This window comes from Caretta caretta, chromosome 1, assembly GCF_965140235.1.
Source record: "Caretta caretta isolate rCarCar2 chromosome 1, rCarCar1.hap1, whole genome shotgun sequence".
Taxonomy (NCBI): Eukaryota; Metazoa; Chordata; order Testudines; family Cheloniidae; genus Caretta; species Caretta caretta.
The window spans coordinates 340,635,290-340,660,726 of record NC_134206.1 but is presented as its reverse complement, the minus strand read 5'-3'; the positions used below and the strand labels follow the sequence as shown (position 1 = coordinate 340,660,726).

At 41.5% G+C, this 25,437-nt stretch overlaps 1 protein-coding gene across 4 annotated transcripts in view; it reads right to left on the bottom strand.

Annotated features, from left to right (window-relative positions):
* UPF2 (UPF2 regulator of nonsense mediated mRNA decay) overlaps window positions 1-25,437 on the bottom strand; it is a 137,078-nt gene that overhangs the window by 10,504 nt on the left and 101,137 nt on the right. For 3 of the 4 annotated variants that reach the window (XM_048836594.2, XM_048836595.2, XM_048836596.2), the window contains 2 exons: window positions 15,053-15,194; window positions 9,446-9,566 (listed from right to left, as the gene is read on the bottom strand). In XM_048836594.2, the coding sequence (XP_048692551.1) occupies window positions 9,446-9,566; window positions 15,053-15,194 (263 nt within the window). Of the gene's footprint in view, window positions 1-9,441; window positions 9,567-15,052; window positions 15,195-25,437 lie in introns of those variants that run through there. The other variant, XM_048836598.2, reaches the window with a different exon arrangement.

The window sequence follows — 25,437 nt, the reverse complement described above, 5'->3', positions numbered from 1 at the left end:
CAGCCCAGAGCACCCTCCTGCACCCCAAATGTCTCATCCCCAGCCCCACCCCAGAGCTCGCACCCCCTCCTGCATCCCAACCCCAATTTTGTGAGCATTCATGGCCCACCATACAATTTCTATTCCCCGATGTGGCCCTCAGGCCAAAAAGTTTGCCCACCCCGTTTTAGATGATTTTAAAACAGAAGTATTTCAGAATGGTATCTAGAAATAGCTATTAATCTGCAAAAAACTCAGACTTCTAATAGGCTTAAATTGTGGTGTCTGCTGGTCTGGCAGCTGCTTTTAAAGGAAAACTGTACTGCTTTTCTAATACGTGTTGTTGAGATAGATTTTGTAAGAGATTACTATAGAAATACTTATTAAAGAAAGGCTTGCAGAGGTTACAATCATTCAGTGGATGCGAGTGGTTCAGAAGCCTTGTCTACACTCCATAGCCAGTATAGCTATGTTGGTAGAACCCCCTAGTGGAGATGCAATATAAACCAGCAGATGGATTGGTTCTGCCAGCACAGCTACACCGCCTCCCCAAATGACGTTACCTATGCCAACAGAAACACCCTATGCAGTTGCATCTACACTGGTGGTTCTGCTAGCGCAGCTATGTTGGTTAGGGGGTGTGATTTTTTTCTTCACACTGTCAGCTGACAGAGCTATGCCAGCAAAAATCTGTAATGTAGTACAGGCCTGAGCTTGCATGCACCTCAGGCTCAGCTGAGTTCCTGTAGGAAAGTTGTACTGAGAAGGGAAGTTTTTCCCATTGACCACAGGTCCGGTCTACTCTACAAACTTAGGTTGACGGAAGCCGCCTTATGTTGACATAATAATGTATGCAGCTACATTACCAGGTCCCTTTCGCTGACCTAACTCACCTGTTACATTGACTTAATTACTCCACTTCGGCGAGAGGTGTAGCGCTTAATTTGATGTTGATGGGTCAATAGAGAGCAGCGTAGATGCAGCATTGTGTAAGTCCACTGAATTGACCTCCAGAAGATGCCCCACAATGCCCTGCTGTCAGGGCCGGATGTAGGGGCAGGAGAGCTGGGCGACCACCTGCGGTGCCAGGCTTGTGGGGCGCTGGGGCTGGTGTGCTGTTTTTGTTGTTAGCGACAAAAGGGAAAATAGAATAGAAAAACAAATTAATTGACCTTATGGCAAGGAAGGTGCTTGATAGCACTGATGCAGCTTGGTAAAGTGAAGTAATAGTGGACTGCACTCCTGACATTAATCAGTGAAAAGATGTCATTTACAGTAAGATTTGTTGATGACGAGGATGGCTGTGTTAAAGTAAAGGAACACTTCATCTGTGTTCGGTCTGAGGACGATTCTACTGGAAAGGCCTAACAGAACTGTTTAAGAATGTCTGATTGAGAATAAAATAAAGCTTCAGGACTGCAGCGGCCAAGGCTACGACAACAGCATGAACACGAAGGGAAGAAACAGTGCTGTCCAGGCAAAGATCCCTGCACTGAATCCAAGAGCTTTCTTCATGCTTTGTAGCAGCCATTCTCCACCTGGTTATGTCAGATGCAGCCTCATCTTCTTTAGATTCAGTGTGTCTCTTTGGAGTACTGCAAAGGATAGACATCCTGTTTTCAGCATCAGCTATCAGGTGGAAGATCCTCATGGACAAGGATACAAATCTGACTGTGAAGCCACTAAGTGACACACACTGGGAGAGCCTCATTGACAACATAAGGCCAGTGAGGTACCAAGTGACCGAGATGGATGACGCCCTGATGGAACTGGCACAGTCGAGTAAAGCCGAAGCCAGAATCTGACACAAGGCGGAAAGCCTGGCAAACTAGATCACTGACTTCAAATTTCTGGTCTCAATTGGGGTTTGGCACAATATCCTGTTCCAAGTAAATGTTGTAAGCAAGGCATTACGAACTCAGTCGATGGACATCCCGACTGCTACTACTTTGATGAGAAGCTGCCTTGATTTCGTTGTGGGCTACGAAGAAAATGGATTTGAAGATGCCATCACTGGTACCAAAGGAATGGTGGAAAACTTAGGAGTGGAGCCTGTCTTCAAGGAAACTTGTATTCATTGGAAGAAGAGACAGTTTGGTTACAAGAGCACAGATGAGGTGATGGGAAGCTCGGAAGAAAAATCTCAGATGACTTTTTTTGCTTGCTCATTGACACTGTTTGAGTGTCCATTGAAGAAAGGTTTGGACAAATGAAGCATCACAAAAAGATGTGGGGTTTTTTGAATGACCTTACTAAGCTGCCAGTGTACAGGAAAATGCTTGAACAATTCTACGGACCGTCACCAGATGCTGATACATGGGGAATGTTCTTACGTCAATGATAAAGACCTCTATGTCGACTGGACAACATCTGTCACAGTTTGCAACATGGGAAGCAATCTCCACTCCAAGTTCTCGAATTCATTCATGAAGCAGAACTGAAAGATACTTTTCCAAATGTGTCGATAACTTTGAGGATTCTGCTCACACTGCTGGGCTGGTCACAGTTGAGAATGGTGAGTGCAGCTTTTTGAAGCTCAGGCTCATTAAAACAAATCTTCAATCAACCATGGCTGACGAGGCTGACATTGCTTGCTATTTTATTGCTTGAAAATGCCATTGGCCAGTCTTTGGATCTCTCTGACACTGTACTTCAGTTTGTGAACGCAAAGGTGAGAAAAGCGACCTTTTGAATAAAAGAACTAAGATTAATTTTCTAACGGGGTCACCCATTGTAACACTATTTAATACTGGTCCACCTAATGTTGGTGCACAATTCAATTTCTTTATGTTAGTACATTTCAGTTATTCTTAAAATTAAAAAGTTTCTATAAACTTAGAGAAAATAAATGTCTTTTAGTTTGCTTATATATGGCATGAATAAAAAGAGAGACTTACAGATTGTAGCATGCACATTTATTGTCTTATATGACAGGGATAAATCATAAATGCAAATTGTGCAAAGTTGTGAAATGGGCTACAAATACAATAAAAAATAAGGTATTCAAAAGTTTAACAAATGAAAGGGAGTCGTCAAAGATGCTCCTCACCTGGGGTGCCATGTGGCCTAGGGCCAGCCCTGTCCACTGTGACCACTCTGGAGATCGTTTTCAACTCTGCTGCACAGCAGCCAGGTACACAGGAAGCAGCCTCTCCCCTCCTGAAGCCCCAGGAACTTTGGAATTCCCATTTCCAGTTTGATCAGCATGGACAGCTTGGCAGCCCAGCTGACCATGGCAATTCAATGCCGCAAACGTTCTCCAGCACTGGAGTACACAGGAGGTGGTGGGACCTTATTCGTTTGTGGGTAGAAAAGTCTGTGCAGGCACAGCTCCAATTCAGCTGTAGAAATGTTGACATCTACGAAAAGATCGTGTGGGGTAGGGTGAAGAAGCGATGCACCAGGGACATGCGTAAGTGCCGCATGAAAATCAAAGAACTTTGGCAGGCATACCAGAAGACAAGGGAGGTGAACAGTCGTGCTGGTTCTGCGCCACAGACATGCTGTTCTACTATGAGCTGCATGTGATTCTCAGTGGCGACTCCACCACTACCACCAAATGTAGTGTGGATACCTCCCACGCTGAGTCCCAGTCTGAGTCCTGGGCCACCTCAGGCAACAATGAGGAAGACATTGTGGATGAGGAAGAGAATGGGAGACAGGAGAGCAGGAGATCCATTTTCCCTGAGACCCAGGAGCTATTTTTAACCCCAGAGCAGTCCAGCCGGTCGCAGGACAGCATCGTGGCCGAGCATGATGGGAAGGTACCTCTGGTGGGTATGCAATTCCAATCAAACTGTAGGGGTTACATGCTCTCACATCTTATGTTTCATCTGAAGAAAAAGTGAGGTGCGGTGGGGATCTGTTTCCCAGTGTCTGCTCCAGCTACGCACCAAGAGACCCCCTGGAAAAGACTGTTTATGTGCACAGCGATGGCCTGGGAATCCTTCATGGAGGTACTCTGCAATCCTTTGCAGAAGGTTTCTGGGGAGGCTACCTTACTTCTTCCACCATGGTAGGACACTTTCCCATGCCACTCCAGTATTAATTCTGCTGGTATCATTGCAGTACACAGCATAGCAACATAAGGACCAGGTCTGTACCCTGAGGCTTGCAACATCTGCTCCCCTGCTGCCTCTGTTACCCTGAGGAGACTGATATCATAGGGTCACCTAGGAAAAACAGGGGAAGTTTTCATTACAAGAGCTTGTATGCAACCAATAGAGCATGTGATCCCCCACCCATGGTGATTTCCAGGTCCCTCAACCATAGTTTCCCTAATATGCCTGTGGTCTGGGTGGCTGGGATCGGTGTTGAACACACAGTCTGCAAGCCTAGGGCAACGGCTACAGTGTTGGGAGGGAGAGGGGTGGAATGGGTTTCCTGTGTTCTCTCATGGCAATCTGCAACCCCCACTGGAGCTGCTGTGGACAAAGACCACAGGTTGGGAGGCTTGACACTAGTCCCTGGCCTCCAAGCACCGACCATGGTGCTAAGGGAAAGGGGCATTGTCCACCTGCTCATCTGTGCTCCCAACGTGGGCTGCCCATAAGTTGCAGCACAAGGCCCGTTGCCCATGCTGTTGGCTCACACTCACCATGGCTGGAACAGCAAACCGGTTCACTGAATAGCTAGGGGGATACTGATTATGTTCTGGCTTGCACTTCAGTGTAATAAGGGAAATGATTTTAAAATATCTACTTTGTACTAGACTCAGTGTATGCACTGACAATGGTTACCTTGTGCTTTGCATGCCTTACAATGGAAAGCTTGGCCTTCAGCACAGCCTTCACACTGACAGAGAGGCTTTTGCAAATTAGAAGATGGAAAAAAGAGAACGTATGATGATATATTCAATGAGATAACGAATGTCTCTGGGACAGCTGACACTGAGCTAAGAGCATGGAGAATTTCATTGTCTGAAGACATGGACAGGGAGACCAGGAGAGCATCCCAGGAACATGAGCGTGCCACGCAGGATGAGATGCTGCGGATTATGAAGGACCAGTCAGACATGTTGAGGCATCTGGTTGAGCTTCAAGAAAAATAGCTTGAGGCTAGACTCCCTCTGCAGAACAGCCTGCAAGCATTGCCTTGTTTCCAATCCCCTCCCCGATACGTTCCAGAATGTGGGGTGTGGGCGGGAAAGAAGGTGCAGTATTCCTGCCACTCAATACCGGGGACAATACTAAGAACAAAAGGTGGCCATTCGAAGATCTTTGATGGGCAAAACTTCTGTGCTTACACAGAACAAGTTGACTTGGTTTCTCCCTTTCCAATTTTATCACACCGTTTTCCCAAGGTTAAATTATTTTTCTGGTCTTTCAGTTTCTTTATGTTTGTGAAGTAAAAGTCAAGAATGAAATACTCTATTTATTCCAAGTTTCGGGGGGGAGAAGGGGAGGTACAGGGAAACTGATGCAACGGAGGGGATTGGTATGGAAAGGCACAACACAGATGAGCAACGCACATTACTGTGGCTCATTACTGAAACAGGTTTTCAAAGCCTCCTGGAGAGACACAGCTCCTTGCTGGGCTCTTCTTATTGCCCTGGTAGTTGGCTGCTCAAAACTACCTGCCAGCCTATCCACCTCCATGCCGCACTCATGTGGAAACTTCTCTCCCTTTGCTTCACAGATATTATGGAGCACAGAGCATGTAGCGATAACAATGGAGATATTGCTTTCACTGAGGTCTAACCCAATAAGTAAACTGCGCCAGCTACCCTTTACATGTCCAAAGGCACATGCCACCACCATTCTGTCCTTGCTCAGAGTATTGTTGAACCGCTCCTAAGTGCTGTCCAGGTGGCTGGTGTACGGCTTCAGGAGCTACGGGAGCAAGGGGTAGGCTGGGTCTCTCAGGATCACTATTGGCATATCTATGTCATCAATGGTTGTTTTGCGATCCAGAAAGAAAGTCCCTGATTGCAGCTTTCTGAACAGACCTGTGCTCCTAAAGTTGTGCACATCATGCACCTTTCCTGACAATCCCTGATATCAGTAAAATGCCCCGTAATCCACCAGTGCTTGCAACACCATTGAAAAGTATACCTTATGATTTATGTTCTCTTTGGCGAGGTGGTCTGGTGCCAAGATAGCGACATGAGTGCCATCTATCACCCCACTGCAGTCAAGGAACTTCATTGCAGCAAAACCATCCACTATGTCCTGCACATTTCTCAGAGTCACTACCCTTTTTAGCAGAAGTCGATTAATGGCTCGTAAACTTGGATCACAACTCCTCCCATGGTGGATTTACCAACTCCGAATTGATTCCCCACTGATCGGTAAAGCAGTCTGTCATTGCAAGTTTCCACAGAGTGATCGCCACTCGCTTCTCCACTGTCAGAGCAGGTCTCATTTTAGTGTTGCTGCATTTCAGGGCTGGGAGAAGCTCTTCACAAAGTTCCTGGAAAGTGGCCTTCCGCATTCAAAAGTTCTGCAGCCACTGCTCATCATCCCATAACTACGTAACAATGTGATCCCACCAGTCAGTGCTTGTTTCCTGGGAACAGAACCGGTGCTCCACCATGTTCAGCTGCTGCACAACTGCCAGCAACAATCGGGAATTGTTTTGTTCTATGGTTTGCAGCAGGCTGCTTGAAGGACATCAAAACGTTTCGCGTGGTGGCTCCTATCTCAGCTCTGGAAATACCACAGGATAAGGCGAGAGGTGTTTGTAATGCTCACAACAAGAGTGCACAGCTGAGTGGAGTCCATGCTTCTTGAAAACAGGTGCGAAAAAGTATGAGGAGTTTGCCATTGATATCAGGGTAGGGGAGGAAGGAAATCATGGGAGATCAAAGCCATGTTCCCATTCCACCCTGCAACAATGTTTTGGTCCCATGAGGCATGGCAAGTTCTTCCCAAAAGGCCCTGCGGCTAGCTGCACTGTGGGATAGCTACCCACGGCGCACTGCTCTGTGCATTCATGCAAGTGCTGCGAGTGAGGACACACTCCACCAAGACAATGAGCATGGTGTGAACATGCCTGACCGACAATTATTGCTGTAGACACATGCCGATTTAAATTAAGTTGACTTAACTTTGTAGTGTAGGCAGTGAGTCAGAGTTAGCTGATTGTTGTTTCTTTGGAAAGTGTCAGAGTGTATTTTAAAAGTTTATGGAGATCAAGTTTAAAACCAAACTACATTTTTTTTGGAGGGGGGTGGGGGAAGAGGGGCTGTAGACACTTTGTCTCGAAGGACCCAAGGAAGGGAGAAGGAACACAAGGGAAACCTAAAACTTCCAATCCAAAAGTGCTACCAAAATGAAGCTGGTGAGATTATTGGACTATAGGACTGGAACACAAGACATGAGATTTTTTTTTTTTTTTTAAGCTAATAAAGGGAAGTTTCTATCCTTGTAATGCTCCCCTCTATCCACCACCGAATTAATCAGTGTTTGAAAAAAGGAGGAAGCAGATCAACTAAGTGCATACCAGGCATGGCAGTCTGTGTGTACAGATGTGTTTTCTACGTGCATGGAGAAAACACACGACCGGCTTATGTCGTCACTGCAGAGTTAACTCAAGTTACCTACATTCCAGATTCAGAGTGGCCACACTGAATTAACACTCAAGCTGCACAGACCAATTTAATTTACAGTCAATTACAGGTGATTGTATTATGATGAGATGATCTAACCTGAGCTGTACCCTATACCCTGAAAGGACAGCCAAATCAAGTTAAAAGCATCACCACATTCGACTTTAAAATGTGTGTGTGGGGCAGGACTTGGTTTTGGAGAGACACTCGAGTTAACTCTGCAATGAAGACAAGCCCATATGAGGTAGGCAAAAACAAGGTAATTGAAAACCAAACTATGTTTATTCTCTGCCAGCACAAATTGCAGATACATGTTGAAACTTGCCTCAGGAAGGGGTTCTACATTGTCTTAGCTAGTGTTGGTTACAGTGAGAAAAAAAACTCCTTCCACCTCACAGGAGCATGGCTGCTTCCACGCAACAAAGTTTTACCATGCCCTTTTTATTTGTTAATTAATTATAAAAGCCATTTGCACTTTTTTTGGTAAGAGATGGAAGGAGTCTGAAATTCTATGTAAAAAGGAGGTTTTGTTTTTTGTTTTTTTTAAATGAACCTACTGAAACAAACTGCAGGTTTGTTCTCTGGATAATTTTGTCACCAGCCTCTGGAGTTTCAAGAGCTTCAACTTCTACTCAACAAGATGCATTGGAACAGCTCTGACTTATTGTGACTAATCACTGCTGTGTCTAATCCAGGACCCTTGCCTTTGACTGGGCTAGGTTTGGATGCTTCAGAGAAGATCAAACCCATCCCATAATTCACCTGGCCAATTGTGGATCTTCATAAACCACGGGGGAAATTCCTTCCTTCCTTCCTTTTCATCATGAAGTTCAATTTGCTCTGTACCTTTTTCCTCCATTTTACAAAACTGTAAATGTTACTGACACTTAAATTTAGATAATCAGTTTTTAAATTAAGATGAACTACTTGCTTCAACCTCTTCCTGCAGCACTGAATAATCATAATTCATACTGCACTGGAAACAGACAGCGTTTTACAAAATTAAGACTTATTTACTTCCCTGCCTCAAAAAATGTAAGGATGACACTGTACTATATAAAAATATTTTTACCCCAATTTTTGTGCCCTCTTGTTCTCCTATTACAGAAGATTAACAGTAGCTCCCATTTGGTTTTAATTAAAATGTTTTATGTAATTCAGCACTTGCCAGATTAGCTCATCTCAGGTTTTAGAAGCTTTTTGTCATATGAAAGCCCACCACATCATATCGCTAACCGTTTTTTGCTGCCCTTCTTGGGATCATTTCCATTGTACTCTTTTGAGGTGAAAGAATTCATAATATTTTTTGTTTTTCTCCTGTGACATCAAGATCAGAAACTCTCTGTCTTATTCTAATGTTTAAGAATATGTCAATTAGCCTCTAACCCACCTAGATTTTAGACCCTGAAATGATAATTGGGAATAGCTCTTTTCAATCCAATATTGCTTTTCAGCATGTGTCCACCATGCTGCAAATCAAATGAGTTTACAGTGGAATCTCTGTCCCTCTGTTTTCCTTCCATTTATGACAATACAAAATTGAGTGTTTCAAGCTTACAGAACTGAAAGAACCGCAATTACATTAGAATTCTTAAAGAAGTTTTAAACTTCCTTCCCGCGCACTTTCTGTGTGAAAATAAAGAACTACGCCTTTTCTTCTGAAGCCAGTGGTACAAGCTTTGATTATAATGTAAACAATTAAATCAGGATTCCTTGGCAATCTCCCAACTCTCCCCTATACTATGGTCATTGGACAACCAACACATAAAACTAACCTGCCAAGTATTTTAATAGTTGGTAGAATAACATTACTTTAAATAGAAACAGCTTCATTTCAGGGCATAGATCATTAACTTTGTGTTATGCTGGAACTTACTTAGAAACAGAATTAACAACTTTAAGGAAAGGTTGTCTTACCTCCCACCAGTTTTAAAGATTAGATCTGCATTAGGTGCTCCCTTCGGATGCTGGTAACGTGGCCGCCGTTCACGATTAGTATTTGCTGGAGCTGGACGCTGTGCCAGAGACTGTAACATCTCTGTAATTTCATACAAAAAGGTTGAACAGTTTTTGCCTCTTTTTTATTAAGTGGAATTTACACAGACTAAATAGTATAGTAACACATATTTCTGAAATGCGTATAAACCAATTATTAAAAACATTTTGATTCATACTTTTATATATTTGTGGGCAAAACTTTCCCCAGGGCAGCCAACTCATGTCCATAACAGATACTTTTAAAAATACTTTTGAAATCGCATAGGCAGTTTTGATATTTCCAAGCTATGCTATGATGTGTACTCTGATTTTCAGCTGCTGCTGGATGTTCAGATAGGAGCAGTTGCCAGCAGTGCTTTTCATCTTTCGTACTTGGTAAGAAAGCTCTGACCTTTTCTTTCCGATACTGGAACCCGCCTAGGTCATTCACTTATGTCATTTGATATTGGACCACTGCAGTGCTATAAGTGGATACCCCTAAAAACTATCCAGAAGTAACACCAAGTGCAAAAGGCAGCTGCCACTTAAGCACTTAAAAATCATTCAGCAAAACTTTCTTTGTACAAGGAGAGAGAAATAATTAACATGACTAGAGTAGACTTCTGGGCAGCTAAAGTAAATGGCTATTTAATTTGATAACCTGTGTGTTTATTAGCATACCATGGTGAGTCTACCTTCATAGACCATGAGTTAGGGGTACATGAACATGTTTAATTGAAAGTACCTCTGAAGTCTACCTGTGCAAGGATATGCATTGCTCAGCAAACATGAACAGATGGAATAAACAAAGGGGAAAAGTGGACTGATCTGTTAATTAGATTACTCTTGAAAGTCTGCTCTGTCTGGTTCTCTAATCTCTGGTAATCTCATTCAAGACATGTCCAGCATCTGCTAGAAACTACTTTGTAGTGTACTGGTAGAGTTTTGCACTGATTATAGTAATGAAAACTAAAGTCAATTAATGAGATTTCATCATGTTTACAAAAGAGGGAAGTTCAGAGAGTGCAATGGATGCTCCACCTTGCCCATTTATTGTGAAATTATTATTTTAAATGTTTTATCAAAGACACGATGAATATGAGAAACATCCAATTTTGGGGAGGATTTAGTAGCTACTGGTTATTAAACCATGGTATCCATAAAATAACATAAGAATGGCCATACTGTGACAAACCAATGGTCTATCTAGCCTAGTATCCTCTCTTCCAACAGCAGCCAGTGTCAGATGCTTCAGAGGCAATAAACAGAATAGGGCAATTATTGAGTGATCCATGTCACTCGTCCAGTCTCAGCTTCTGGGAGTGAGACATTTGGGACACCCAGAGCATGGTGTTGTATCCCTGACCATCTTGGCTAATAGCCATTGATGTACCTATAGTCCATAAACTCATGTAATTCTTTTTAAAACCCAGTTATACTTTTGGCCTTCACAACATTCCCAGGCAAAAGGTTCCACAAGTTGACTGTGGATTGTGTGAAGAAGTTCTTCCTTATGTTTGTTTTAAACCTGCTGCCTATTACTTTCATTGTGTGACCCCCTGGTTCCTGTATTATGTGAAGGGGTAAATGACACTTCCTTGTTCACTTTCTCTGCACTTTTCATCATACAGACCTCTATCATATCTGCCCTTAATCATCTCTTTTCGAAGCTGAACACTTCCAGTCTTTTTAATCTCTCTTTGCATGGAAGCTGTTCCATAACCCTAATAATTTTTTAAAAAGAAAAGGAGTACTTGTGGCACCTTAGAGACTAACAAATTTATTTGAGCATAAGCTTTCGTGAGCTACAGCTCACTTTTTGTTGCCCTTCTCTATACTTTTCCCAATTCTAATATAACTTTTTTTGAGATGGAGTGACCAGAACTATATGCAGTATTAAAGGTGTGGGTGTACCATGGATTTATACAGTGGCATTATGATATCTTCTGTCTTCTCATCTATCCCTTTCCTGATGCTTTACAACATTCTGTGACTGCTGCTGCACACTGAGCACATGTTTTCAGAGAACTATCCAACTATCTCTATCTTGAATGAAAACAAGTAATTTGGACCCCATCATTTTGTATGTATAGTTGGGATAATGTTTTCCAATAGGCATTACTTTGCCATTAACACTGCATTTCATCTCTCATTTTGTTTCCCAGTCACCAAGTTAGCGAGATCCCTTTGGAACTTTTCAGGGTCAGCTTTGAATTTAACTATTGTGAGTAATTTTGTATTGTCTTCAAATTTCACTACCTCACTGTTCACCTCCTTTTCCAGATCATTTGCGAATATGTTGAACAGAACAGGTCCCAGTCCAGATCTTCGTGGGAACCCATTATTTATCTCCCGCCATTCTGAAAACTGACCATTTATTCCTACCCTTTGTTTCCTATCTTTTAACTAGTTACTGATCCATGAGGACCTTGCCTCTTATCCCGTGACTGCCTACTTTCCTTAAGAGCCTTTGGTGAGAGACCTTGTCAAAGGCTTTCTGAAAGTATAAGTACATTGTATTACCTAGATCATCCTTGTTCACACACTTGCTGACATTCTCTAAGAATTCTAATAGATTGGTGAGGCATGATTTCCATTTACAAAAGTCATGTAGACTCTTCCCCAATATATTGTGTTCATCTATCTGTATGTCTGATAATTCTGTTCTTTGCTATAGTTTCAATCAATTTGCCTGGTACTGAAGTTATGTTTACTGGCCTCTAATTGCCAGGATTACCTCAAGATCGTCTTTAAAGAAGTCAGCATTACACTAGTTATCCTCCAGTCATCTGATCCAGAGGCTGCTTTAAGCGATAGGTTACATATCACAACTAGTAGTTCTGCAGTTTCATATTTGAGTTCCTTCAGAACTTTTGGGTGCATATCATCTGGTCCTAGTGACTTGCTACTGTTTATCAATTTGTTCCAAAACCTCCTCTATTGACACCTGAATCTGAGACAGTTCCTCAGATCTGTCACTTAAAAAGGATGGCTCAGGTGAGAGAATCTCCCTCATGTCATTTGCAGTGAAGACAGATGCAAAGAATTCATTTAGTGTCTTCACAATGACCTTGTTCCCCCACATTCCACATCCCTCAGATACAAAGCATAGTTCTGGCTATCAGGACGACGGACACATTATGGAAGTGAACAGCTGGGGGATAACAGGAATTGATGAGAGGGGATGAAAGGCAGGCAGCAACTAGAAATATTGTGTATGCACCTCTCAGCCCAGGTATTAAGAAGGTGCAGGTTTTGTGGAGTACAACCAGCACTGAGATAAGGAAAAATAATGGAGGCAGACTGGGTACTGGGAGAGAGTAGGTGGGGAATAAGGACAAATGTTAATGGGTTCACCACATGGCATCAGCTATTTTGAGTGTTACCCTACCTTGTTTTTCAGATGAGAATTATAGGAACACAAACAGAAAGACTCTAATCTATATTAGAGAATCATCAATTCTAAATTACTACTTTGACTTTTTAAAAACTAAATGGATTTTTTTTTGTTAAATTACAGTAGGCAGTTTAACAGGCTTCATTTGTTAATTTATTTAACAGACTTGGATTAGCAGCTAGCCTATTCCTATTAGAAAAATGTACATATAGACTTTAGACAATGTTGAGATTTTGTTGGTAACGTTTAAAAATTTCTCTCTCCTTACTGGTTCTAGTAATCCTTTAGAAGCTTGAAACTGAAATCTGATATACTCCTTTCCACTACACTCACATGATTGTTATTCTAGGGTTAACTCATGAAGAACAGTAAGCTAATGCATTAGTTTATAAAAATATGATAGAAAAGAGTGAATATTGACTTTGCAAACAGATTTAACAGATCAAATTTTGGGCCTACAAAACTGACTTGTCCTTTTATTCGTCTTTGTTATGAACATAATCCTAGTATAAAGCAGTGGGAGAAAAATCAACACAGAAAAGAAGAACCAGAGACATTTGCCATCTTAACGTCTTATTGTAAATCTATTACTGCTGCTTGCCTTTTTAAATATGCCAAATGGGAATATTCATGAGAAAATGAAAAAACTGGCACCAGTAACCAGTTTCATTCATCCACCACAAAATTGAGGTCCTTTATTGTTTTACTGCATGAGAAGTGCAATTCTTAACAGCTCACAACAGAATCCTATCCTAAATGAATTACATTTATAAAGGTTCTCCATACAAATCAACAAACTGATCATGCCAAAACCATGTGCGTATTGACCTTAAAAAAAACCAAACAAACCAGGAACTCTACATAATGGGAAAAAAACAGCATCACAATATAGAATTTGTTGAGTTGTAATGTAAAATGTGACCACAGCACTCAAGCTGCCTAAATATGAAAAGCCTTTTTTCATTTTCAGCCTGGGCTTTGCAACAAGGAAGTACCTGGCAAAAGGAAGTTTTAAACAGTTTGGGAGGTTTAAAATGGTTTGTTCGAAATCTGTATTCTATTTACAATTTCAGAGCTCCACAGCTATTATGCTTCTGGAAAAATATGATACAGGGGCTCACTGAATTTGGTTCTCATGTCACAGACTTCTGAAACATGTTTTGTATTCCATGGCTTTTATTGGATTAATAGGGTTGTTTTGAATTTAAAATTTCAATTTTACAAACTACAGTTCATTATTATTTATCAAATACAGAAATGTGACTTACTGCTTTATAACTTACAGCTTATATTATGTTTCAGTTTCGAAGTGGAAATCACCTCTATTAACAGACGAAGAATTGTGGAGGCATTAAATGGAAAAAAGTGATTTAAGGACTGAGAATATCATCCACTTTATTAGGTTTGGCCCTGGTTATGATCAGAGTATGCCAAGGAAAATGGAATCTGATATAACATATTGAATTCACTAGGATACGGCTATATCTGATTTGCTGATTGCTTCATAGGCTTCATTTTGTCTATTCAATATCACTTGAATTAAATATGAATTGATTTGTAAAAGATACATAATTAGTATAAAATATTTATCCTGTCACTATATTCAAACACCCTCCTTTAGAATGCTGAAATGCAGGAGAAATTATGAAATTTCAACTTCAACAATGTCAGTATGAACCAATCACTGCTATTAGCCAGGCTAAGGCAGTCATTTTGATGCGTATACTGTAATATGTACTAACACACCTTCACTCAAGTTGTACACAATCCATTTCCCTTGCACCTGACTGGTTTTTGTTCCTACTGCATTGCAGGTGACAGCAAAGACATCATGTGCTAGGCTACAGAGTATCAGATAAACTGCTTTTTTGGGTATGATTTCCCTAAATGCAACAATTTTATATCTCAAGGTGTATAAAAAGAACTCAGTGCAATATAATTACACTCCCCCATAATGTTAACCTAACCTGTATGTACTGGTTTCACATTCCACTGGGATTCCTAGCGGTTCTGACAACCAGCATTGTGCATGCTGAGGCATACAGCAGAGTGGAGTTGGTTGCAGCAGGGACACATGTCTTGGGACTGAATTTTTATAGATTAATTTCTCTAGGAATAAAACCCTATTATTTTGAAAGATAATTTCATACCCTGATAGTCCTCTTGTTCTTGCCGTTCATTAATATCCAGAGTGAGCTTTTTCATTCTCATTCTCTCCTCTTGCTCAGCTTGTTGTTGATTCCAGTGGTTGGCAGCAAGTTGAGAAGACATTGGCACATTTAGGATCTTAAACTGAAAGAAAAAATAATCTCTTCAAGTACATATCATACCTTACTTTACAAAGAACAAAAAGAAGAGACTAATTATATGATAAGAAATGTCTTAAGTTGAATTTTATTATTTCTGAACAATCCTGAAAATATACATTATTGAACAAGTTTCTGGGGGGAAAAGTATGTTCCGTACTTTCATATATGTTCACACACACAAATGAAAACACTAGAATCTATATGACTGCTAAATTTTAAAGCCCATTAGATACAAGTAGAATTCTCGATCTGAGAAACAGATATATTTAGTGTAATTCATTAAGTAAACTCTCTCAGTAAGTTTATCCTTGTAAATAAAACTTTTGATACTATCTCCCACAGTATTCTTGCCAGCAGGTTAAAGTAATATGGATTGGATGAATGGACTATAATGTGGATAGAAAGCTGGCTAGATTGTCAGGCTCAATGGGTAGTGATCAATGGTTCGATGTCTAGTTAGTCTATCAAGCGGAGTGCTCTAGGGGTTGGTCCTGGGGCCAGTTTTGTTCAACATCTTTATTAATGATCTGGATGATGGGATTAATTGCACCCTCAGCAAGTTAGCAGATGACACTAAACTGGGGGGAGAGGTAGATACGCTGGAGCGTAGGGATAGGGTCCAGAGTAACCTAGTTAAATTGGACGATTGGCCAAAAGAAATCTGAGGAGGTTCAACAAGGACAAGTGCAGAGTCCTGCATTTAGGACGGAAGAATCCCATGCACCGCTACAGGCTGGGGACCGACTGACTAAGCAGCCGTTCTGCAGAAAAGGACGCGGGGATTACAGTGGACAAGAAGCTGGATATGAGTCAGCAGTGTGCCCTTGTTGCCAAGAAGGCCAACGGCATATTGGGCTGTATTAGTAGGACCACTGCCAGCAGGTCAAGGGAAGTGATTATTCCCTCTATTTGGCACTGGTGAGGCCACACCTGGAGTATTGTGTCCAGTTTTGGTCCCCCCACTACAGAAGGGATGTGGACAAATTGGAGAGAGTGCAGCATAGGGCAATGGAAATGATTAGGGGGCTAGGGCGCATGACTTATGAGGAAAGGCTGAAGGAACTGGGATTATTTAGTCTGCAGAAGAGAAGAGTGAGGGGGAATTTGATAGCAGCCTTCAACTACCTGAAGGGGGGTTCCAAAGAGGATGGAGCTAGGCTGTTGATTTAGTTGGTGTTGGTCCTGCTTTGAGCAGGGGATTGGACTAGATGACCTCCTGAGGTCTCTTCCAACCTTAATATTCTATGATTCTAAAACCTTTGCATTTTCTCTGGGTAGCTAACAAAAGGTAAAGTTTTGTCACTCACTATTGTATTAAATCCATTATCCAATCTGTTAAATCAACATATGTACTTCACAAGAGCAAAAATGTATTGAAAATATTTATTAAATCACAATTTGTATAGGAACCAAGGCACATTTGGACATTCTCCTGGTACAAGCTGGACTGTTCAATGCTTTATTTCTCAGTAGAATATCAGTACTGTGAAAATACATAAAAGCAATACTATGAAAAGGTGGCACATGACTGGCTGATAAAGGTTTCCATTGTGTGGGTATCTGGTAAAATCATATAGATCTTGTGCTAGATTCAGATTCATCATTGTTGGTACAGGAAGGTAAAAGCTGCACCTCCCAGTGACATCAAGACTTTCTGCCATTCAAAGGGATTAAACCACATGTTTCCACCACTAATAGAGAAGAGCAGTTTGTATATCCCACCAAGATTACACAGGAAATCCTTCCAACAGAGGGATTTACTAAGTCATTGCACAAGTATCCTCATGGTTTGCACTTTCCATTTTATGAACGTTGCTTGCCCCGTATTGCCCCCTTGTTGGCGAGAAGATTACATCAACATATGCAGCAGCTATCTCTTCCACAATGAACTTTCTGCCACTCGGGACCTTGCATGCTGGTTTATGCCTGCAGAACCTGGAATAAACCAGAGGTGAACCTCGTCCCTTGTATCCAAGTTCCTCTCCCCCAAGGTATAATGGCTGTGATTTCCAAAGGAGCCTAAGGGAATCAGATGACATAACTCCCCTAAGATTCTTTCAAAATCCCAGTGTAGTCACCCCGCTCCAGCCGTGAAGGGGTTAAAACAGCCCTGCAGAGGGCTGCAGCTGGGGAAAAGGGGCCAAGCTAGGCTCACTGGGGAAGCAGCCACAGCTGTGGACAGCTTAATTAGGGCCCAGCTGGCCCTTGTAAGAGGGCTGGGGGTCAGGAGCTGGGGAAGTCTCATTTTAGCCTGAGAGTGGGAAGGGCTAGCTGCCTGGGAGCAAGGTACCTGAACTGGAGCAGTGCTGGGGAAGGGCAAAGGGAGCTGGGGAGCTCCAGCCTGGTAAACCCCCAGGCTGCAGGCCTTGGTAAAGGCCCAGAAAGGTACTGGGGCTGAAGAGGGGCAGCCTGGAAATAGGCAGAGGCAGCTGGTCCTACCCCTTGCCTGCGATGAGTGGCCTTTACAGACTGCAGTCTGCCCCAGTGAGCAGGGGCTAGATGATGACTGGCAGTAGCCACTGAGGCAAGGTGGGGATAGAGGGTTGGGGGTTCCCCTGGGAGGGGAGACCCAGACTGTCGGGATACTGCTGGGGCAGAACCCCAGGGTAAAGGGCACTGGGGTCTGGGAGGGACATGGGGTCAGCAGTAGGCGAGACACCGGCCTGCAGAGGGCGCTCCATATGCTGGGAAAAAGACAGCCAGCAGGAGGCGCTGCATTGGTGAGTCGTCACCTTGCAACACCCAGCCACTATGCCCAGACGGAGAAAATATTATGGAAACTTTAAAAACCAAACAGAAATAAATTTTAAACGTTTTCATTCAAAGTGGAAACACTAGCCTTCAGAAAAGCCTGTTGATCCTAAAGTCTGTGAGCACACCTGGGAAAAAGTCACTTGTCCTGCTAAAAGCATCCCTATGTCCACCCTAACTAAAATGGATAATTGACTGTTAGAAAAACGTGTTAAGATAAGCAATTGCAATTGAATAGGAATTATTTTAAAGCCTTTTGCTTGCTTTTGCCAATCTGAGGTCTGTTTTCATGGGAATGGAAATGAATGGCAGCCAAGTTGCAAGATTTCTTGTCACTTACATTAACAAAACTTGCAATGCAAAAAGGTATAGTATCATTGCCTTGTACAGTGGAGAGGCACGGTAAAAGCAAAGTTCTCATAGTAAATCCACTGTATTTAATGCAGTAAAACAGAATTACTGTGAAATCTCATAGTACCTATCACACAGCAACTCTGTTCTGGCTGCAGGTCAGTGTTGTGCGTGGGAAATCATTCTGTTGCCAGTGAGTACTCAGGCAGCTACAACATTTGAAAAACAGTTAATTTATGGAGGAAAAGTCAACCAACTGTTGGTTGCAACAGTTAAGACAGGCTATTACAAACCTGGGAAAGAACTGAAACATCTTTGTGTGACACTGTCAACTATAAGCTCATTTAGATGGGAGAGGAAAAAAAGGAAAAAGTGTTTTGAATAAAACAAGAAAACAGTGTAGGGATGACCAAGAATTCTGGATGACAAGTTCAAATTTTAAGAGCCTCTTAAGTTAACAGATATAAGAGAAAAGCAACCAAGGAAAACAGAAAAAAGATGAAATCTCTTTAGACATCCAGAGGAAAAATACAGACTTGAGCCATGTCAGCTTCAAACGAACTAAACAGATTCACAGATATCAGTAATGAGTACTACCCAGATAGTTAACTAGCGAACCTATTGGCAGTGTCTAAGGCTACAAATCACTTACTAACGCAAGGGTCTAGTGGTGGCAGAGTCTTAATACACAGGAAATCTGGGTTTTGCTTCTTGTCCCATTCTCCGAGTTAAATCAGGCTAGCAGGGTGCTGTGAGGCAGGATGCTCAGAATAAATGGGAAGGGAATATGAAATTTAGATGGTGAAATGAAGCAAGAAGGATTCTGGAAGGCTGTAAAGTGGTGATGAACAACTGATGAGACGAGTTAAACTCAGAGGTAGGCAGGCACATTGATCAACCAGAGCCCTGATCCATCAAAAACTTCAAGGCCCTTCAGACAGACAGCTCCTTCTAGGTCCCATATCTCCCCAAAAGACTAACATGCACCCTCCCTGCCCAGGAGGGTGCATGTTAGTCTTTTGGGGGAGATATGTTACAGATTGCTACTCTTCTGCTCTTATGGTACACTAATGGCTGATGCTTCACTAATGGCAATGTCTTCCTGGACATTGGGATCTGGGCCCAGCATTTGGAGATGTTGTGCATCCTAATAATCCAGTATTAATCCCACTACTGGAAGGAGGAACAAAACGTACTATCACCATCAAGGAGTGCTTTGTTATGTAGAAAAAATAAAATTCCAGTTACCAAGACTAGCCTCTTCTGCAGCTCAGATAAGATAAACAGAGTTCAAACCAGATCTACAGAACTACAGAGATTAAGCTCACATGGTGATGAGATGGTGGGACATTACTACTACAGTTTACTTCAAATAATCTTAAATAAAACTGAAGGAAAAACCATACAATTTTTTTCGCAAATTGTTGTCCTCATTAATTACATGTAATTGCACAACCCCAGATGGTTTCCCTCGGTGGAAACACAATGGGTGAACAGTTTCTATGCTAGAGTTGGACTCTATACTTACTCTGTAATGGCTAATGCTGATTGTTAAATTTGGTAGTTGGGAACCTAATTTACTGGAAAGCCACGTTTGTCTGTGGCAGGGCTGATCAACTGAATTAATCTACTAAAAAAACCTATTTTAAAATAATATGTATATAATATACATTAATTGTGTCAAAAGGCATAAAATACATACAGCAATATTTTGATAGCAGTCTTGATATCTATTAAAGACTTCCCTCACTTTAAAAATCAGTGTATATTCTACTCACACAGGTTTAAAATTCACTTAGTACTGTATGAAGGAACACAATTATTTTCTTTTCAACTCCACCTCTTCTCTTCTTATTTTTCTTTTAAAACTGACTACTAGGGTATGTTTTTTCTGAACACAAATTTGTAGACAAAGAAGTCTTTCATTTACTCAATGACCAAAGTATTCTATAAGGCAACATATTTTACATTTCTAGAACCACCAAAAAGAGTTTTGCCAGGAAGAGCCTACTCCCAAAAGCAAATATTGAGGGTGGTGGTAGGGAAGATTCAGAACAAGATCAGCTTTCTTTTTCAAACCACAAAATGCCAGCACCATTTTCCTCTCACACATACTATGATGCTCCCAAAAAACTTAATATTTTACAAAATTCCCAGCTAAATTATCCTGAAACAGTTGAAAAGAGGTCATAATGAAGAGTTTCCCAAGATCTCTGATTGGTTCATTAATTGCTACAGTTAAAGCTTTGAAAAAAAAAATCTAGAAATTTAAACTTAATACGCAACTCCCAAGAAAAAAGAATTCAAAAAAATGCTTTTTACATGAATGCCAAGGAAATAAAAAAAGTAAACTGTTACTGTTACTACTAAACCCAGATACGTACATGCACACACAAGTAACTCTTATTGTTTACTAAAAGTAATTCAAAATGTAAAGCACAAGTCAACCCATTGACATGAAAACAGAATTCTCAAGTTTGGAATTAGACTTGTGATCACAGAAGTTGGTATATAAAACCTTTTATCAGTTAACAGATAGGATTTTATTGATCACTTTTCATACTCAATAGCACAAATACTATGATGTATATATTTGGGAGTTAAATGTTTGATTAAATAAAACAGACACCATGATCAGCTCCTGCATGAATGTACACACAAAAAAGTAAAGTTAATATACAAGTATCTGTTTCCCCCCCACTAGCACTATAAAAATATACTACTACCATTCCAAGCAACATAACTAGTTCAAGAAAAGAGGTCCCAAAATACTGTAAAGGGAAATAAAAGGGAAGTGGTATAAAGTAATTTTTTTAATCTACACACGAAATTGTGGCCTCTCTCGCCTCTCAGAAAAGATTTAACAGATGCTAAAAGTGATGTCTCATATGAATAATATCTCATAACTTCTACAAAAACTCCTATACATTAGTCAGATCATGGCTTTAAGGAACACTGTGTATTTTATGATGTTTTCCTTTTATTGTGCGTCCTCACTTAATAAATCATAAGATTCAGTAATTTGCAATGTGTCTCCAAGTCTATGCAAGTTAAAGTGTTTCTACAGTATTTGCCTGAACCATTTTTCTGTCCCCTAAATAACTTGGACTCAATTGTTTCAATTAAAATATTTTTCTCTAAGACCATATTTCCCAAACCACAAAAGCCTCAGTCTGTGCAGAATGTGTAATGAAATGCTAAACTGCATCATATTGTTCAGTCAGTAGGTGGTGCTGTGTGTAAAATACCTTATTTAAGCTAAACTCTGCCATATCTGGCAGAGCATTAACGGATCTTATGATAAACACATCTAGTGTGTATAAACAAGCTGTGTAGCCAGTCCATTTCTGATACAGGAGTACAGGACATAATGTCAGGAGTAAATTAAGAAAAGAATCAGAAGGAGAACAACAACAAAAGGTTGAAAGATCGCATGTCATTCTTCAAAGCCCCAGAGAATTTCAGCTTTGACAAATCTTCAGAATGGACAGACTGGAAGCAGTATTTTACAAAATTTCAAATTGCAAACAAACTCCACAAAGAAACTGGAGATATACCTGTATCTTCTCTAATTTATGCTAGGGGAAGCAAGCAGAGTATATTTTTAAATCCTTTGACTTTCCTGAAGACAGTCACAAAGATGGCTATGAAAGGGTTCTGGCTATGTTTGATGGATACTTTCTATCCCAAAGAAATATGGTTTATGAGAGAGCACGTTTTCATCAAAGAATTAAAAAACCAGGAAAAAAAACGGTGAATGTTTTAGAAGAGTTCTGGACACATTGGCTGAAAATTGTGATTTTGGGAACGCAGTATCAGAGACAGTCTGGTTATTGGGTCAACAGATAAAAATCTTTCCAGCAGCTAAAGTTGGAGAGATTTAACCCTAGCCAGAGCTATACAGATACAAAGCAGTCACAGGTTTCAGAGGAACAGCCGTGTTAGTCTGTATTCGCAAAAAGAAAAGGAGTACTTGTGGCACCTTAGAGACTAACCAATTTATTTGAGCATGAGCTTTCGTGAGCTACAGCTCACTTCATCAGATGTATACCGTGGAAACTGCAGCAGACTTTATATACACACAGAGAATATGAAACATAAACCAGTCGGAGAACACTTCAATCTCTCTGGTCACGCAATCACAGACATGAAGGTCGCTATCTTAAAACAAAAAAACTTCAAATCCAGACTCCAGCGAGAAACTGCTGAATTGGAATTCATTTGCAAATTGGATACTATTAATTTAGGCTTAAATAGAGACTGGGAGTGGCTAAGTCATTATGCAAGGTAGCCTGTTTCCTCTTGTTTTTTCCTACCCCCCTCCCCCAGATGTTCTGGTTTAACTTGGATTTAAACTTGGAGAGTGGTCAGTTTAGATGAGCTATTACCAGCAGGAGAGTGAGTCTGTGTGTGTATGGGGGTGGGGGGGATGTGAGAAAACCTGGATCTATGCAGGAAATAGCCCGACTTGATTATGTAAAGAGTTGTCACTTTGGATGGGCTAGCACCAGCAGGAGAGTGAATTTGTGTGGGGGGGGGTGGAGGGTGAGAAAACCTGGATTTGTGCTGGAAATGGCCCACCTGTTGATCACTTTAGATAAGCTATTACCAGCAGGACAGTGGGGTGGGAGGAGGTATTGTTTCATATTCTCTGTGTGTATATAAAGTCTGCTGCAGTTTCCACGGTATACATCTGATGAAGTGAGCTGTAGCTCACGAAAGCTCATGCTCAAATAAATTGGTTAGTCTCTAAGGTGCCACAAGTACTCCTTTTCTTAAAGCAGTCACAATTAGTCAAAGCGACAAAAGGGCAGGAGCAATTTGAAAAACCTGAAGCTAGCTTAGAAGCTGACAGACACTTGAGTGTTAAAAGTCATTATTATAAAACTCCTGAGGCAAGGAGAGTGAGAACTAACAGGAGGGACAAATTCCAGCCTACATGCACAAGGTATGGAAATAGTCATATCCCAAGAGATGATGCATGTCCAACCAGAGGCGCACGTTGTAATATTACATTAACGAAATATGGATTTTGCAGCTCTCTGCCACACCAAAGGATTCAGGGAGTTGACTCATATTACAGACAACTAAAACCCATTGTTTCTGGGATCTAACACTTGTGATGACATAGAGCCTGGCTGGAGAATGAAACTGAATATTCATGGCATGACTGACTTCAAAACTGACACAGGAACTAAAAGTCACAGTCATCTCAGAAGGGACTGAAGCTTTGTCTATACTGGAACTTCACTGGCAAAACTTTTGTTGTTCAGAGGTGTCAAAAAACCCACACCCCCTGAATGACAAAAGTTTTACCCACAAAAAGTGCTGGTGTGAACATCCTGCCAACAAAGCTGCTGCCACTCGGAGGAGGAGGAGGAAGCTTTCTGTCAGCAGGAGAGCTCTCTCCTGCCGACAAACAACAGCTACATTGACAGGTTTCAGAGGAACAGCCGTGTTAGTCTGTATTCGCAAAAAGAAAAGGAGTACTGGTGGCACCTTAGAGACTAACCAATTGTCTAAACAAAACTAAACAAAAATGATTAGGGGTCTGGAACACATGAGTTATGAGGAGAGGCTGAAGGAGCTGGGATTGTTTAGCCTGCAGAAGAGAAGAATGAGGGGGGATTTGATAGCTGCTTTCAACTACCTGAAAGGGGGTTCCAAAGAGGATGGCTCTAGACTGTTCTCAATGGTAGCAGATGACAGAACGAGGAGTAATGGTCTCAAGCTGCAGTGGGGGAGGTTTAGATTGGATATTAGGAAAAACTTTTTCACTAAGAGGGTGGTGAAACACTGGAATGCGTTACCTAGGGAGGTGGTAGAATCTCCTTCCTTAGAGGTTTTTAAGGTCAGGCTTGACAAAGCCCTGGCTGGGATGATTTAACTGGGAATTGGTCCTGCTTCGAGCAGGGGGTTGGACTAGATGACCTTCTGGGGTCCCTTCCAACCCTTATATTCTATGATTCTATGATTCAATTTATTTGAGCATGAGCTTTCGTGAGCTACAGCTCACTTCATCAGATGTATACCGTGGAAACTGCAGCAGACTTTGAGCACCTTTAAGCAGCACGGCTGTAGCAGCACAGCTGTGTCGCTAAAAGGTGCATAGTGTAGACAAAGCCTTATAATTGCCATCAATCCCTCCCAGAGCTGAAATCACCTAACAGAGCTGTGACTAGCCCTGGAGGTATTCTGAACTAAATGGGCCTGTTTACCACAGAAAACTTACAAAGACAAAAGCTATGCATTCCGAGTACATGTGATCAAAGACTAACAACTTTCTCAGCTGCAGTGTAGCAGCCAGATGGGCCTACTGAGAAAGATGGAAGAACTCGATGGAGGATTTGATATTGGACTTTTGAAAGGAGATCTGGTACAAATCAACTTAAGAAAATGCTGAACCATAGAATGTACAAAAACCTCTATCAGAGGGACCTTTGAATAGATAACCTGCAGATTTATACAGATTCAGAGGGTATCATTACCTGGTCATCGTGGACTACATTTCCAGGTATACAGAAATAATGTACTTGAAAGACACAACATGTCACAGTGTTATCAAGAAACTGAAGTGCACTTTTGCTCACTTCGGTATTCCAGAACAACTAGTGACAGACAACAGACCACAGTTCAAAGCATCAGAATTAAAGTCATTCCAAATGAAATATGGTTTTTGGTCATATTACTAGCAGCCCACATTACTCACAAGAGAATGGATCGGCTGAGAGAACTGTACAGACAGACAACAAAAAATCCTATAGCAGGAAGATCTGTTCCTTACTCTTCTGCATTATAGATCAACACCAAAAGCAGCTATTGAATATAGTTCAGCACAACTTCTGATGGGAAGACAACTCAGAAAAGACCGTTACCTTTTTCTGTAACTGGTGTTCTTCGAGATGTGTTGCTCGTGTCCATTCAGCTTAGGGTTTGTGTGTGCTCGCCACATGCACCAGTGCCAGAAGTTTTTTCCCTCAGCAGTATCCGTAGGGGGCTGGCTCCGGTGCCTCCTGGAGTGGCGCGCATATGCTGCGGTATATAGGGCACTGCCGGTTCTCACCCCCTCAGTTCCTTCTTGCCAGAAACTCTGACAGCGGGGAAGGAGGGTGGCTTGTGGAATG